At 43.8% G+C, this 18,345-nt stretch overlaps 1 protein-coding gene across 1 annotated transcript in view; it reads left to right on the forward strand.

Annotated features, from left to right (window-relative positions):
• The window catches only part of Kcnk12 (potassium two pore domain channel subfamily K member 12), a 56,624-nt gene extending 39,936 nt beyond the window's left edge, over nucleotides 1–16,688 (forward strand). The window contains exon 2 of the mRNA XM_038321002.1: nucleotides 15,787–16,688. Within this exon, the coding sequence (XP_038176930.1) occupies nucleotides 15,787–16,688 (902 nt within the window). The remainder of the gene's footprint in view (nucleotides 1–15,786) is intronic.
• Nucleotides 16,689–18,345: the final 1,657 nt, after the last annotated feature.

Here is an 18,345-nt window from a genome sequence, read left to right on the forward strand (position 1 = left end):
AGGTAAAGACTGCTCTCATCACTACCCTCTTCCTTCCCTGCCTGTACAGGTGCCCCTATCAGGTTCCTACCCAGTCAGCTGGCCAACACAGCCTCAGACTCAGGACACTGTAGGTCATCCTGGAAGTCTTCCGCATTCCATCCAACAATTGCGCAGGTACATGTGAGTTCCTGTAGCCTCAGCCAGTACCCAGCTAGGAAGAGAGATGCCTGTTTGTCCTCTGATATATCTCTCTCTCCCCTTCCCACCTCTGGTTTTTTGACACGGGATTTCTCTGTGTAGCCCTGACTGTCCTGGAACTCATTCTATAGACCAGGCTGGTCTTGAACACAGAGATCCACTTGCCTCTGCCTCCTTAGTGCTGGAATTAAAGGTGTCCACCACCACCACCTAGCCTCTGACTGTTTTCTTGACAGCCCCCCACAGCCATGAGTGGCCCGTGGGTATGTGGAAGAACACTACACACAATGACTCTAATACCTTAAGTGCATCTCCCACCAATATCCAGGATAACTTCTGATGACAGAAGTCACAAAATAATCCCACACCAGTTCAGAATTATTAATAATAAAAAGGCCATTTATTTCAGGGAAAAACTTACAGATCACTGTCCTAGATAACAGTCCTCTGCAAAAACAAGAACAGAGTCTGGCAGCCTGACGCAGGAGTCAGAAGCAAGAGAGCTAGCCCAGGCTTTACAGCTGCTTTTTACAGTATCAGAGACCACACCCAAGTGGGCTGGTATCTTAAAGGCTATTGGCTGAAGGGGCAGAATGTGCTCCCACAGCACCTCCCCCTTTTGTTTAAATAAGAGAGATCCAAACCCAATTCAAAACTATATACATTAGGAACAGATATCAAGTATAATTAGAATTACAACCAGCATAAACAATATTAAGCAAGAAACATATGCTAAATGTTTTAGTAAACATCCTATCCTAAGGAGTCTAAGTCTTATATAGGAAATGGCTTGGCTAGATCATAAGAGTACAGTAACTACGACTATCTAATCTTCAACCCCATTGAAGGCCTGAGAAGGGAGAGATTACTTGAGCAGGCAGGAAGTACAATCAAGCAGCTTCCAAAGTGAGCAATATATGACAGAGACAATTAGCTACCTGAGAAATCACCCAAAGTCTCATTTTGTAACATTGAAGCAACCAACTTTGTAGCAAAAACTGCCATTTTCAGAGACAGGAAAATTTTCAGAACCATCTTACCGTGTCTTGGCAAGATTTGACAGTCTTTTTCCTTGTGTCCTGCTCATCCATTTTGGATACCATGTACTTTGTCAATGGTTGAGGCATTGTCAGTTCCTTGCCTAAAGGCCAATTGTGCCAAGAAGAAAACAAACTCTGAGTGGAGTGTCTTTGGTGCTCAACAATCTCTCGGGAATAAAATGGTGCTATCAGGAGCAATCGTGTCTCATACCAACAGAACCCTAAATTATTTAAATGCCATGTTCTACAGATCCTTGAAGTGGTTGAAGATTACCTATCTACACAGAATACAATCTCTGTGTATCTAAAGAACCTAATTGATCTGACTGTATATACAACAAACATGAACAATTATTAACCTATAATATTTAATACCTGTATAACTTAAAGACTAAAACTTCATGTCAGAATATTAAATAATCTGTAAACAAATGTGCAACAAATGATAGCAATGACCTCAAAATGTAAACAATCTATAAGTATCTTGATCAGAGGTAGAAGTAATAAATAATGTAATATGAAAATATATCCTAAAAGTTGTATCAATATACAAAATGTCCTAAACAGAGGTAGAAACATGCATATATACAATCTGAAAGAATAACTTTGCATAGGCGTACAAATAATGTTAACAAAAATAACAAATATAATTTGAACTTGTATCAATATACAAAAACTATACCAATGTAAATTATGCATAAATAATAGCTCACAAGTATTCACTCTATTACTCACTATTATTATCCCCCCCTTTTTTGAACAAACATAGTTTTTGCCCCAACCCTCTATCTAGTACCTGTAATAATCAACAACCCCTAAAGAGTGTTCCCAACCCTAAGGAAAAACTTTTTGGGGATGGGGTGTCATCCTCTAGAATTGCTTCCTGCTGACATGGAGGCAATGTTCTCTTAATGGGATCCTGCAAAACTATAGTGATGTGTAGTGGGGAGCTGCGGGCTGTGTTCCCACCACCCTGCTCCTGGTTGCCTGACTAGCTTATGCCCCGAAATAACAACACACAAACTGTATTCATTTAAACACTGCCTGGCCCAGTAGTTTCAGCCTCTTACTGGCTAATTCTCTCTTGCTTTAACCCATATTTAGTAATCTGTGTAGCACCACGAAGTGGTGCCTTACCAGGAAGATTCTAGCATACGTCCATCTTGGGCCGGAGCTTCATTGCGTCTGTCTCCCTGAAGAGAGGCACGGCATCTGCCCCAGAGAGGCGAGGCATGGCAATTTATTAACTTCCCTTCCCAGCATTCTGTTCTGTCTACTCTGCCCACCTAAGGGCTGGCCAATCAAATGAGCCAGCCAGTTTCTCTAACAACCAATGAAATCAACTCAAACAGAAGACCCTCCCACATCAGTGATGATTAAGTTTCAAAATTACTGTCTAGTATATTTGCAAACAATTTCCTAGCAGTCAATAGGGTTTTTCCCCCCAAAGTTCTTATTTGGAGTTCTGTCCAGAATGTCATGAGAAAGTGCACCATTCCAGCAGCTGGTACCCCAAAAACAGTCTTATAGTAGTGCTATCTGCATCACAATGTCATCTCAACCAGGTGGATTTGTTGCTGTGAGGCCCCATTTTCTTCCTGAAATCTTCAAAGATTACTGCAAAAAGGATCTGTAGGAAAATCAATTGTTCATCGTGGAAAGCTTGAACATCATTCATATAAATATACATTCAATGAAGAATATGATATAGATAAAATAGAGATGGAAAAAGTAAAATTGATCCTAAAGTCTTCCTTCTGTCCCATACTACATGGTTCCCGATATGAGACAGAAACTCTAAATGTTACATTTAACAATATGCTTGGATTTAGAGAAGTACAGAGCCATTGTCCAACTCCAAAACCAGTTCTATATATTCATATGTGTGTGTGAATGTATATATGTGTATATATATACATATATACATACATACATACATATATATATATATATATGTTTTGGTTACTGTCCTTACAAGTCATATTCCTTTTTCATGATGATGATCCTTATTGGATAGTTATTTTTTCTTCTATCAGCATCCAAACAGCCAGGGTCTCTTGAATTTTTAAAGATGTGTATTTTCCTGAAAAGACAAGAGCAGAACCCTGCCCTAACCCTTATGAGGTTTTCTTACCACCTGTATGATTGTCAACATGTGGATGACCTGTCATTTCTCCTTTTCAAGAGGTTTTACCTTTCAAAGCAAATCTTTATTAATTTTGATGGTATCCATAATTTTCTTCTCCTGTGGAAACAAGAGCAAAACCCCTTCCCCAGCTTAGCACATCTCCTGATTTCCATCATGAGGTCATTCATCCTTGAAGTGTACTGGTTGATTCAGTTCAGAAGTTTTTACAATTATCCAATGCCTCTCTTCTGCGGATGTTCCTTTCTCAGTGTTAAGAAAATTCAAGGTTAATAAAGCATTATGCAATCTATTTCTGGAGGTATTTTCCATCCCTTTCTGTTTGTTCAGCATATCGTTTATAGTACAGTTTGACCTTTCTATAACTGCCTGACCTGTAAAATTATTTGGTATACCTGTAATGTGCTTTTATTTATAATAAACAAAAAAACATTTCATTTTCTTAGATACCTATGCCTGACAATTGTTTGACTTTATTTTTTCAGGAATGCCCATGATGGCAATAACTTCTAATAAGTGTGTGATTACTGAATCAGCATTTTCCGAGCTCAAGGTGGTTGCCCATTGAAAACCTGAATATGTGTCTATGGTGTGGTGTACATATTTTGATTTATCAAATTCTGTGAAGTGGAACACATCCATCTGCCAGATTTCATTCCTCTGAGTACCCTTTGGGTTACTCACTGCAGGCAATGGTCTTTGGTTATAGAAAGAGCAAGTAGGACATCTCTTTATAATCTCCTTAGCTTGTTGCCATGTAATGGAAAACTTGTCTTTAAACCTTTGCTATTGACATGATGCTTTTTTATGAAATTCAGAGGCCTGCAACACACTTCCAATCAATAATTGATCAATTTCTGCATTACCTTGTGCTAGAGGACCTGGTAGACCTGTATGGGATCAGCTGTGTGCTATGTATATGGGACAAAGCCTATTCCTGATAATGTCTTGCACCTGAATGAATTATGAAATCAATTCCATATCATCTGGTTTCAATATGCAAGACAACTCTCTGCATATTGTAAATCAGTAACTATAACTAGAGGTTCTTTAAAATCTCTTAGTACCATAAGAATAGCATATAATTCTGCCTTCTGGATAGAATTATAAGGGTTTTGTTCCATCTTACTTAATTCTTCTGATTTGTAACCTGCCTTCCCTGGTTTATTTGCATTGGTATAAAATGTACAGGCTCTAGTTATTGGTGCATCATGTACAATTCAGGGAAGAATCCAAGAAGTTCTCTTTATAAGGTTAAGTCCATTGCTTTTGAGATAATTGCTATTAATTTCTCCTGAAAAATTGGGACAAACTTTTCCAGGGTTCATTGTCATCCCATAACTTTTTTATTTCTTCAGCAGTAAAAGGCACTATAATCTCTGCTGGGTCTATACCTGCTAATTGACGAAGTCTCAATATACCTTTTATAATTAATTCAGAGACCTTTTCCACGTAAGTTTTTAATTTTTTACTTGGTTTATTTGGTAAAAAGATCCATTCTAAGATGATATCGTTCCTCTGCATTAAAATTCCTATAGGAGAAAATCTAGAAGGCAATATGACTAGAATAAATTAATATTTGGATTCATCCTATCCACATGTGCCTCCTGTAATTTCTCCTCAACAGCTGTCAATTCCTTTTATGCTTCAGCTGTTAATTCTCTGGAACTATTCAAGTCTTTATCACCATCTAAGGTTTTGTTTAAATGAATTATTAGATCAGGTGTTATCCCAACAGCCAGTCATAGATTGGAAATATCTCTTAATAATCTTTGAAAGTCATTAAGAGTCTGCAACCAGTCCCTCCTAATTTGTGCCTTTTGAGTTCTAATTTTCCATAAACCTATTCTGTAACCTAGATAATTAACAGAATCTCCTCTTTGAATTTTGTCAGGAGCAATTTTTTAATCCCCATTTAGGCAAGACTTTCTTTTATCAGTATTTGAATCAGATAACAAAATGTCATCCATGTAATGGTAGATTATAGACTTAGGAAATTGCTTACAAATTATTTCCAATGGCTGGCTGACAAAGTATTGGCACAGTGTGAGGCTATTGAGTATTCTCTGTGGGAGGATGGTCCATTGATATCTTCTAGTAGGGTGAGAATTATAAGTAGACACTGTGAAGGCAAACTCTTCTCTATCCATTTCTGTAAAGGTATAGTGAAGAAACAATCCTTTAAATAATAACTATGAGAGGCCATCCCTTTGGTAACAGAGATGGCAGAGAAATTCCAGATTGAAGAGAGTCCATAGGTTAAATAACCTTGTTGATAGCTCTAAGGTCTGTCACCATTCTCCATTTTCCAGATTTCTTTTTGACAACAAATACAGGAGAATTCCAAAGGCTGGTAGATTCTTAAATATGTCGAGCATCTAGTTGTTCTTGTACCAGCTGTTCTAAAGCCTGCAACTTTTCCTTAGCTAGAGGCCACTGCTTAACCCATATTGGTTTCTTAGTTAATCATTTTAAAGGTAGGGCTGTTAGTACCTCTGAAGGTTTACCAATTGCTTTGTGTTCTTGTACAGCCTGAATGACTGGTGTCTGTTGTCTATAACATTTTCTAATATTTTCCTCAGAAACATACGTTTTTGGGGCTGCAGAACGTTAATCTGGGCATTCCATTGCTGCAATAGGTCATGACTCCACAAATTCACTGCAATATTGGCTATATATTGCCTCAGTATTCCTATTTTCCCTTCTAGCCCAACCCACCTCATGCTTTGTTTTACCCGAGCTAGGTTTCTAATATTCAGAAACTGAATATCTACCTCCTGAAGAGGCCAATTCAGATGCCAAGATTGTGGAGTGATGATACTTACATCCACACCCATGTCTAATAAGCCTTAAATAAAAATGCCATTTATACACACTCTTAGCTTTGGTCTCTGATCATTTATATAAGTCTGCCAGAATATACATTTCCTATGTCCTACTGGAGTTTTTGACTCATCCTCCACATTTAACCCATCATTCAGACCAGTATTGTTATTAGCAGGCATTGGATTTTTTAATTTTCCTGGAAAGACACGTTCTCCACAGTAACTGGAAATAATTGGACCACATTCATCATAGGAGCCTGCAAGAGGCCCCCCATGTTTCCCAATGGTATCAGGTTGCCTTGTCTATCTTTCGTTGACCTACATTAATTGGTCCAATATCAGCCTTTGCCACAGCTCCTACATATACCCAAAGGCTGAGTCCTCCTATTTCTGCCATTCCCAGAAGAGACATTATTCCTAGGAATCCCTTGTCTACAATCCATTCTCAGATATCCCATTCTACCATAATTAAAATATTTGGTATTTTGATGTCTTACCATTGGAAATTGTTTCTCCTACCCAAGCTTTAGTACCATAGTCAAGTGTCTCTACATCCATTGTATGCAAGACCCATTCATCCATGGGTGCTGATCTGATCTTTAAAGGGCTAAGGGTCCTTTTGCACTCTATGTTGACATTCTCATAAGCCAAAGATTCAATTATTATACATCTAGCTTCTGAGTCAGTTACCTCTATTTGTACAGCCCTAGTTAGTCTTTGCAAAAAGTCACTAAAAGGGTCTTTCTGACCCTATTTTACCCCAAGATATGATTCAACTCTCTCTCCTAGTTCCTAAATTCTGCCTCAAGCCTTTAAAGCTGCTGTTTTACATAGGGACAAGGTGTGGTCATCATAAAGAGCTTGATCCTGAGGATCAGAGTAAAGTCCTTCACCTAGAATTTGATCTAAGGAAATATCAAGTCCTTTTGTTTTTTCCTGTTGCTCTAAAAATCTAGCTTCTTCATTAAAAAAGTGCCACCAAAGTAATTGCTGTTCACTTTCTAGGACTGCTGAGATTAATTGAGCACCATCTTGAGGCAAATGCTTTGTTACTGGAAGCCCACGTTTTGGCCATTTCCCTAACAAAGGATGAATATAGTCCGTAAGCTACAATTGCTTGTTTAATTTCCTTTAGATCAGTCATACGTATGGGCTCCCATGAATATTCTTTGACAACCTTAGGGTCCTTGGGTCCATGTACTCTTTTTGATGTTATTACTTGAAAGGCAGTCAGAACTCTGGGGAAGCTATCCTGGAGATTTTTACATACTGACGAGGTTAAATTTTGTCTTTGTACCTTTTGTCCCTGGTCATCAAATTCAATCTGTTTCTCAATCTTTTCACATTTACTTACCACTGCCTTTTGTAATGTCTAGATCTCCTGTCCAGTGTTCTACTCTAATGCCCTCATTGAGGATTCCAAGGTATGAAGTCTGTCCAGTAGAGATAATGTCTCATCCTTGAACATAATCTTCATAGCATGCATATTACCTTCCTGGATAGACATTCTATCAGTCAATCTGTCATACTCCTTTGACAGAGTCCGATTAATACATTTGTGCTCAAATAATGTTTTGACACCCACTGTCATATGTGCCAAATTGGCTGTATCCTTCTCCAGAGTGCTGAATCTTCCTTTAAATAAATTATCAGTCTGTACCATTTCTAAAAGTACCTCAGTTGACTGAGTTTTGTTAGTTAAGTTAGTTAAGTATCCTTCAGATTTCCGACCTCTTTTTCGAGAAGCTTGGTATCAGTCTGTAAAGACAGTACCATTTCTAAAACACCTCATTCATTCTTAGCCCTATTGTCAAACCATATTTTTAAGAAAAAGATATTGAGGACAAGACTGATCTCCAGAATCAAAAATAGTGATGTAGAAGGGACATCATATAAGTCTTGTAAAACCTCATACCTGGTGTAAGTAAGAGGCTATTGAAACCTTGGACGGTCAGGTTATCTGACATATTGCCCTTTTAATTTAGAAACTTACGATTTATATTTTGGATACTAAATCTTATCTGTGGTTTAATTCTCTGGATTAGGTGCAGTGACCATTACCTGCTAGTAGGTGTAATGGGCCACCTACAAAATGAACCCAGGTGGGCCTAGCAGCACACCTGGAGTCATATGACTGGTCTGAATCTGATTTTAGAGTGAAATGCTGCAAGATATGCTTAGATTAAAAATAGTTATTTAATAGAAATCACAGACTGTGTGCACTGCGGTGGGCCCTGATTGGTCAGCAGTCACAGGAGCGCAGGGACAACAAGATAACAGAAGGCACCGGGAAAGCCCATATGCCACCTGAGTTTTCACGCGGTGTGCGGTGGCTGGGCACAGGCACCAGGGCAAGCATATGGGGACTGGAAGCCACTTTGAGGTGTGTAATGACATAATATGAAGAACCATGGCCGATCTGTAGCAAGAAAAGCCACTGTTCAGCAAGAGTTCTATATCCAAATGAACTGCTGGCTCCATGCACAGGCTGTGGTTGAGGTGGGCTGAGCCAGGCATGCTCCAAGCCTGGCAGCATGCAGCAGAGCTGGGGTTTCTAAAACCAAACAGTGGGCACCAGATGATGATGGAAGACATAAAATAATCCGACACCAGTTCAGGATTATGAATAATAAAAGGGTTATTTATTTAAGGGAAAAACTTATAGATCAATGTCCTAGATAACAGTCCTCTGCAAAAACAAGAACAGAGTCTGGCAGCCTGACGTGGGAGCCGGAAGCAAGAGAGCTAGCACAGGCTTACAGCTGCTTTTTACAGTATCAGAGACCACACCCAAGTGGGCTGGTATCTTAAAGGCTATTGGCTGAAGGGGCAGAATGTGCTCCCACAGCAAATTTCTAGCCTTTCAGATACCTGGGGGTGTGCAGGAAGTGGGAGTGGGGGTGCCCTAGTTGTCAAACCTGTTTTGCCTATTTAGTAAATCCAGCATGGATATGTCTGGCCCGACATGGTGTCACACACCTGTAATCCCAGCAGTATAGAGATAGAATAAGGGATCCGTGGTTCAAGGCCAGCCTTGGTTACGTAGTAAATCTGCAGCCATCCTGGACTACATGAGATCGTGCTGATCCTCCACACACACCCACAAAAAGAGAAAAGAGGAAGAATGAGGAATTACATGCCATCGGCTGTTCTCAGTATTGAGAGATGTTAGCTGGAAAATGGGAAGAATGGAAAGTCCAATTCAGCATTCTCGTGACTCAGATAAACACCAATTTTCCGGGCTTAGGATTTTCCACTTCTTTAGGAATTTAACAAAGGAATCCCTCCTTGAAAGGTTGTCCCTGCCTAAGCAGAGCAGCCATCGCAACAAACAAGTCCCAGCGCAGGCCAGGTTCTCGCTGCCCTCCTCCCTCACTAACGCAGTGAGGGGCAGGTCAAACTTTAGGTCTCTCAGGTGGGCGTGGAGCTCAGTGGCAGAGAGCTTGCCAGCCTTGCTCCAGGCCTGGCTACGATTGCCAATGGTGACAAAGTAAAACAAAATATCCAGTTGTTTTCCTCTCAAACACTAATAAAATAGGCCTCAGGCTTTAATAGGCATGTTATAACAAAAGCAGATTAAATCTCTTCCAGTTTCACGCTCTAAAAATCAAGAGGTCTTTCTTATTGTGAGAAAACACACAATATACACAGTTAACACATCTGACACAACCAGCACTAGGGAGACATTTCCAGGACCCCTGCCTCTCCCCAGGAAAGCCCCCATTCTTTACTTATAATTTGATCAATTAAATAAGCATCCCTTTAAAAAAGTGTATTATATTACTGAAAACATAGTGCAGGTTTCTTTCTTTCCGGCTTCTTTTGTTCAATGTTCTTTTTTGCATGAGATTCACCATATTGTAAATAGCTATGGCTCATGGTTTGTTGTTTGTTTTGTTTTGTTTTGTTTTGGTGAGTGAGGTTCCCTTGTAATAGGCAGACCATGGTCTAGTTACTTTGCTGGGCACTGACTTATCAATTAAAGACTTTAAACTATGTGAATGGGGTATGTGGACGCAGGTGCCTCAGGTTTGAATGCCAGAGTTAGCGTTCCAGGTGGTGTGACTGCTCAGGTGTCTAACGGCCTCTGTAAGAACAGTATGTGCTCCTAATCACCAGCCATCTCTCCAGCCCCCGATCTAGGACTCCCTAAATTTATTTTATTTTGTTTTGTTTTTGAGACAGGGTCTAAAAGGATCGCATCAGCTCAGGACCCACAAGACCAACTTCTCAGCCAAAGGAAATTTATTTGCCCAAGAGAGATGAAGGGCAGGGAATAAGAGACAAAGACAGGAGACAGAGGATGAGAGAGAAGGGGAAGGGAACAAGGGATATTTGTCCTGGGGGAGACAGCATGGCCCTTAGGAAAATGTCAATTTATAAAGGTGAAACGGGAATCCCGTGCCAGGATGAGGTGTTTAAGCTTAACTCCATGTTTGAACATGTTAATTAGGTGAGCCAAAAGGGGGCTTCTCTTTGCTGGACTTCAGTAGTTTGATAGCTGGACTTTGGTCGTCAGCCTCAGGAAGTGATCAAATAAAGGAATAGACCTTGCTGACTAGCTTTAGGAATGCAATCTAATGGTTTTTAGCAAGGAAAACGGAATGGGGTTAAAAGGTAAGGCCTGCCAGAGCCCTGTTTGCCATGCTCGAGCTGGCGAGAGTCCCTTCGGGGTCTCCTGTATCCTAGGCTGGCTTCCAGTTTACGCGCAGCCAAGGATGACCTTGAACTCCTAGCCCTCCTGCTGGGGTTTGTAAGCATTCATCGCCAGGCCTGACCTCTACCTCCGCAGGCTCTAATATAAATACAGAGTTCATTTCTTCGTGAGCCCAAGAAGTTGAGTTTGGCTTTAGAGTACTATAAAAATCCTTCTTTCACATCCCTGGGCAGACTACAAACGTCTTGTTTGTCTTGTTACTGTCATTTGCTGTTAGTTTTCATTCTTTTGTGGACACACTTGGAAAACAGCAAACAAAGCATCTTTCTCAATGAGTAACGTTATAGGATTTCCCTTGAACTTGCATCAGTAATCATAAAATGAATAGACAACTTGGGTGTTTCCTCCAGAGAATCAAGAAAATTGTTAGCATACAAGCTTAAGGAATTTGCTCGGAAAGCATTAGGGAGTATTTTCTCTGGCCCGTTTAAGGACAACAAGCCAACTGGAACAAAGTATCATTGATTTCTTCCCAGAGCTGGGCCTACTGCACAGCAACACATGGGTAGTCCCTTTCTGTTGGGTGAGAAGGTAGTGGGGACACTTCTGAAGCTTGGCTCTGTGGTGGTCAGACAGCTCAGACTCCATGCACCAAGATAATCAAGACCCCACTCCCCTTTCTCAAGCAACTCTAATGGGCGCACTGTGGGGCAGCCAGGCCTTCTGCGGGAATCCGTTAACAAATCCTTTAAACCCCAGCTTTCCACAAATGGGTAGGCATGTTACCTCTCTTAATTATAAGGATTGAAAAGAGTAAGCAGCTGCCCTGGCCTAGGGCAGACCTTCCAGGACAAAACTCCAATCACAGACCAGCACCACAGGACCCAGCTGGGTCAAAGCATTTTCCCTTGGCCATGGTCTGAGCAAGGATGGCTGACAGTGATCCTGAGGAGAGAGGGGATCAGAAGCACGGCGTCAGAAGTCCAGATCTGCACTCTGAGTGCTGGGGAAGGGAACTTGTCCTCCAAAAGGATCCTTGTGTGAGCTTGGTAAGTGAACCAGAGGCTATGAGGTCCTTCTCTCTCACTGGTCCCAAAGTGAGGAATCCCCTTTATAAACTGTCCTTCTGGAAGACTGGCCCAACAAGGCTGTCTGCCTGGAGTCCATAAAAAATTCAGTTAGGGGAACAATTGTCAGCTGTTGGCTTCCTGGCAGCTCAGTGGTTTGCATCTGTGTACCTGCTGCTGCTTGGCACATCCTATTGGACCCATCCTGGCGCTTATCTGCCCTACTCACACTGCGTAAATATCCCCACCAAAAAGACCCCTCTCCATCTTGTTGGGGTTCCTACGATCAGGAGCCACCAAGAGAAGGAAATGTATAAGTGCTGTCTGAAAAGTTTCTGCACCCCAATAAACCTCTTCGCTGATGCAATAATCCAAATTAGACCAAATCAAACTGAATTAGAATAAGTCCAGGTTTAGTGGATACCAACACTCCCGGGTGGCCTTCCTGTTCCCCAGAGAGGAGACTGGGAAGGAAGATCAGAAAACCACGTGTTTGTTCTCTGGGGGGCAGTTTAAATACCTTGTGGGAGTGGTCTTGAGCATCTCTGGGGAGGGGTCATCATTTGGCGGGCTTTCTCAGAGGAGGAGTCTGGACTGAGGCAACTCCCAGGAGATGGAACTTCTACCGAAGCATTCCAGACTCTTTGGATATATGGGTGCCAGGGGCTGAGGTGAAACTTACACCCAAACATCCCAGACTCTTTGGGTATAGGGACGTGAGCTCAAGTCTGGCTACTTCCTGAAGGCATGGGGTGACATGGGAGAGGGGAGAGTTGGGAGTTGGTGGACTCATGCTCAGCAGAAGGTGTGGCTAGAGAGGTATCCAGTTAACTGCCATCCTGGAGACCTCAGGCATCTGTTTGTTGAAGGAGATGAGAAGGCACATTGCTAGGAGAAAAAAATAGATTGTTATTACTGGCCCTATGAATGGGCTAATCATGGGAAGGGTAATTAACTCCAGAAAGAATGGGACAGAGAACTGCCCTGGTTGTACAGGAGAAGCATAGGTAAATAAGAAAGACACGAGGGTAGATATGCCCTTTAAAACCAGATTTCAGCTGTTGGGTAGGTGCCCATTTGAGCCAGGAGAGGTGATACCAATGATGAAGTTCCAGGAGCTGGTGTAGGCACTGGCGTTATCTGGAGGGGCCTTTGTAAAGGTCTTGGCCCAGACAACAGGAGTGACCTGTAAAATATGCTTGAAAATGGGTTGGGTTAAAATAGGCTCTGGAGACTGTTTTTACCAGACCAGATTCCTTGATAAAGCAGCAGAACTTTTCCCCAGGAACCTGCAGATATCTGTAAGACAACTGGGACAGATTTACATCTTGATGTCACAGCACAAGGCTATGGCTTTAGGTTAAAAGGAGTGAACATTTTAGAAGACAATTGAAGGAAATTGGAAACTCTGAACCTCTGAAGATACATCTGAAACCTGTTAATTTTGGACTATGAAGCCTGTAGAAAAGGCACATCTGGGGGGCTGGAGAGATGGCTCAGAGGTTAAGAGTACTAGCTGCTCTTCCGGAGGTCCTGAGTTCAACTCCCAGCAACCACATGGTGGCTCACAACCATCTATAATGAGATCTGGTATCTCTTCTGGTGTATATATGTTAACAGAACATTGTATGTATAATAAATAAATAAATCTTTAAAAAAAAAAAAGAAAAGGCACATCTGTCTGTATTTTTATCAGGAAACTTAACAAATGAAGTAATGAGCTACCAGGACCCTAAGTCATCAAACACCATCAGACAGATCTGAGAGGGATAAATAAATGAGCAAAGTGACATGGCTTTTTTTTTTGTTTGTTTGTTTTTTGCAGCACAGGTAATCCCAAGTCTCCATAGTCTTTGGTGAATACCAGTCTTAAAAGCAGTACTTGCCTTTAGCTGCTGTGGGGGTAGGGTTCAGTCTACCTGTCTTGGCAGGATGAGATGATCGATCCCCCCAGTCCAGGAAGATGAGGTAGAAGGCAGCTTTTTGCTGTGTGGGTGGCTTTGCCATACCCAAAGGCAAGCCTCCAGACAGGTCTTCTTCAGCCATGCATCTTCTTGGAGGAGATATAGGATGCAGCAGGAGCTGGCCTGTCTCTGTCATAAGAAGCTCTTTTGTTAAATGCCATACTCTCAGATCTGTAAAGGCACTTGAGAATCAGGGTACCATTACCTGTCAGGTGTATCTAAATTAAACACATAAGTTAAATATGGACATATGGTTTTACCCAGTCAGTTACAGCTTACCAATGTCAGTAAAGGCAAGAAAATTAGAAGGAATATTTTAGTAAGTTAAAGAATTTTGGAGGCAGAATGTCTTCTTGGTAGGTCCAGGGCATGTGGGTACTCTTACCAAAAATGGCACTGAGGTTTTCACTTTGACCTCAACCAAAAATGGTGGCTATTCACGTTAGTATTTTTCCAGAGCTGTTATAATCTGGAGTTACAAATTTTATAGATTTTAAAACAAGCACACAGACATAAAACAAGCATACTGCGGCCACATTATTTATACATATATATTAACAGATAGATAAACAAACCTTTTTCCAGGAAACTGTGTCAGCTGACCAACTTAAAAATCCTGGAGTAGGCAGCAGAAGCCAGGCGGGCACACAGGCAGTCCCACTGAGGGCCAGATCAGCAGGTGCTGAAAGGGAGAACAGAAACATAAGGACGGACATCTATGCAGCTCAGAGTAGGAGGACAGGGAGAATCCCAGTGAGACAGATCACATGCCAGGAATGCAGACAAACAGCAAACAGCAAAGAGAAGTGGGAAGGGGAGTGGGGAGGGGGAGCAGGAGCACAGCATCCAGAAAGCACGGGCATATGGGGGGGTTGTTTGTTTCACACTGGCAAAAATTTTTAGGTGTTAAGGGACATAAGGTGTCAGCCCCAATTTAAAAAGATTTTGTAAAAGGCAGCCCAATGGTGTTTGGAGATGAGGCCTCAAATTGTAAGTATTCCTTTTTAAAGTCCATGCCAGGATTCAAAGCCTAGAGCAATGTATCCACTGTGGTAGACTTTGGGTCAAAAAAACAGAGGGGTGTGAGAAATACTTTAGCATGACATCTCCTGATAAAAGAATCCCATAGGGACAAGGTGAGCCCTTGTCCTGGTCAGGTCGGGTGCCTGGCACAGCCTTGTCTTCAATAGGACAGCCTGAAAGTCGTATGAGACCCTGAGCCTCTAAAGACAATGACTTGGAAATCAGAACTTACCTAGATGAAGTCGATCATAGCCTGGCGACCAAGAGCAGGTGCGGGAGGTAGGGGGGGGACATGGGGTGGGGGAGAAAGGTGTTTTCCCAACACATGGCCTTGGGCCAGTGAGAAAAACAGCCCCCCTTGGTGGGACCTCCAGATGAAAAGTTTCTGTGCCCCAATAAACCTCACCCGCTACACAATAATCCAAATCAGACCAAATCAAGCTGAATCAGAAAAACTCCATGTTTAATGAATATCAACACTCCCGGTGGCCTTCCGGACCCCAGAGATGAAACTTGGAAGGAAGACCAGAAAACCGTGTTTGTTGAGGGGGGGCAATTTAAATACCCTGTGGGGATGGTCTTGAGCACCTCTGGGGAGGGGTCATCGTTTGGCGGGCTTTCTCAGGGGTGGTGTCTGGACTGAGGCAACTCCCAGGGGAGGGGGCTTGGGATAGAACTTCCACCCGAACATTCCAGACTCTTTGGATATATGGGTGCCAGGGGGCTGGGGTGAAATTTCCATCCAAACACTGTCCTACCCCCACCTGATTTAAATCAGTTAAGACAGAAGTTGGTTGATCCTGCAGCATCTGCATTCGCCTGCCAAGTGCTCGCACCAGATAGAGACTACTTGCCCTAGTTGACCCTGGCTCTTATCTCCGCAGGATTCGGCATGACCACCCCAGCCACAGTAGGTGGGAAGGCCTTCCTCATCGCATACGGACTGTTTGGCTGTGCGGGGACCATCCTGTTCTTCAACCTCTTTTTGGAGCGCATCATCTCTCTGCTGGCCTTCATCATGCGCGCCTGCCGAGAGCGCCAACTGCGCCGCAGCGGCCTGCTGCCCCCCACCTTCCGTCGAGGCTCCGCACTGTCGGAGGCCGACAGCCTGGCGGGCTGGAAGCCCTCGGTGTACCACGTGCTGCTCATCCTGGGCCTGTTCGCCGTGCTGCTAGCATGCTGCGCCTCGGCCATGTACACCAGCGTGGAGGGCTGGGATTACGTGGACTCTCTCTACTTCTGCTTCGTCACCTTCAGCACCATTGGCTTCGGGGACCTGGTGAGCAGCCAGCACGCCGCCTACCGGAACCAGGGGCTCTACCGCCTGGGCAACTTTCTCTTCATCCTGCTCGGCGTGTGTTGCATCTACTCGCTCTTCAACGTCATCTCCATCCTAATCAAGCAGGTGCTCAACTGGATGCTGCGCAAGCTGAGCTGCCGCTGCTGCACGCGCTGCTGTCCGGTGCCCGGCGCGCCCCTGTCACGGCGCAATGCCATCACCCCGGGTTCCCGGCTGCGCCGCCGCCTGGCCGCGCTAGGTGCCGACCCCGCGACCCGCGACAGCGACGCCGAGGGCCGCCGCCTGTCGGGCGAGCTCATCTCCATGCGCGACCTCACAGCGTCCAACAAGGTGTCGCTGGCGCTGCTGCAGAAGCAGCTGTCCGAAACGGCCAACGGCTACCCGCGCAGCGTGTGCGTCAACACACGCCAGAACGGCTTCTCGGGCGGCGTGGGCGCGCTGGGCATCATGAACAACCGGCTGGCAGAGACCAGCGCCTCCAGGTAGAGCGGCCGCCCGCCCCCAGCGCCGCGGACCCTGCGCGGGCTGCGCGCCGTAGGGCGGGTTTGCTTCAGTTCTTCTCTCCGAGGTGGCGCTTTCTTAATCTTTATCCAATAAAAACGAAAAAAAAAAAGAAAAGAAAACCACAAAAACAAAAAATGTTTTCTAAAGATATACTATTTGGCCAGGCCTGACGTTATCAAGGGCAAGTTTAAGATGAGACTGTGATCTTTTGAATCCCCTCTTGGAGAATCGTGGCCGCCAACAGATTTCTCTTCCTGGAAAAGAGAAAAAGTGGCACCCCAAATCTATCCCCTCCTCGCGCCAGTGCATTCCTGGGCTTTGCAGTCAGGCACTAAAGCCTTCCCAATGCGCATAAGCAGCTGGCAACCCCGAAGCATATGGTGCCGCCTTTCATGGCTCTGAATTACCTCCTCAGCCTTTAGAATCCTGGCCCGGCCTAGCAGCTTCCTTCTGGTCGTCAGAAGTGATATAGTCACAGTTTTGACAGGTGGGGGTAGGGAGCGCCATATGTTGCCTTCCCGTGTATATATATAGAACAGCCACTACACACCGGGAACGGTGTAGTATTATGCAATGAGAGGAAACAGCACCAACCAGCGGTCGGTGGCATCTCCCCCCATACTTGGAAATTGCAAGTGGTGAGGGGCTTAGCTGGCCTTTTTCAGCCCGCAGCTAGTCCACTTCGTGAGGTCTTCTTGTGTAAACTCAGAGGGACCTGTAGGGAGAGGCTCTCTCTGACTGGGAGTCCTGCTGTGCTTCGGGGAGATCTTTGAAATGAGCCCCCGACCTTTTCATTCACAAGCTTCCCGCACAGGCAGGGCCGCTTCCTGTTACTAATCAGGACTGGTTGTTTCGTCTCAGATAAGATTTTGTTATTGTTGTCTTCTTAACTATTGTTGGCCAGCTCAACTCTTTCCCCCTTTTAGAGAGCCTAGAGGTGCAGCGCACAGCCCCCATTCACCTCCTTTCTGATTCAGGGCTCTGCCCTCTACCCCCACGGGGGGGGGGGGGGGGTGAGGGAAGAAGCGCTACAGCACCAGAAGCCAAAAGAGCCATATTGCAAATGTCAGGCCATTAAACTCCTGTGCCTACCACATAGTGTTTAGGGGCAGGCACAGTGAGAGCACATTCTGAGCCCTGTGTGGTCTCCAAATAACCAGGTGGGTCTATTTTTCTCTGCATACTCTACATTGGAGGTGGAGGGGGTAGGAGGGATGGAGATACCAGAACCTACGGATGGGAGGGATGGTGGGATAAAAGTGATGTTCTGAAGAATGGTCCTCAGGCTGAAGGACAAAATCTCCCAGACTCCTGCTCTGCAGAGGGAAGTCCAGACACCCAAGGCTTCATTGAAATGGCAGAATTTGAAAGCTGTGAAGGAACACACCTCTGCCTTTTTCTCATCTAAAGAAATGTCAACATTTAAGAAAAGTGTCCGTTCATGGTGTGACCCAATTATACAACACTTCTGGTGGGAATTTTTGCAAGCGTTATCACCTGAATACTATCTGTCTCCCTGGCAGATGTGCCTAGAATGTGTGTGTGCACATGTGCACACACACACTCTCACACGCATAACATTAAAAACCATATTTGAATGCTGAACTCTTCTTTCCCCTTCCAGTTTCAGCTGGGAAGG

This window comes from Arvicola amphibius, chromosome 2, assembly GCF_903992535.2.
Source record: "Arvicola amphibius chromosome 2, mArvAmp1.2, whole genome shotgun sequence".
Lineage (NCBI taxonomy): Eukaryota > Metazoa > Chordata > Mammalia > Rodentia > Cricetidae > Arvicola > Arvicola amphibius.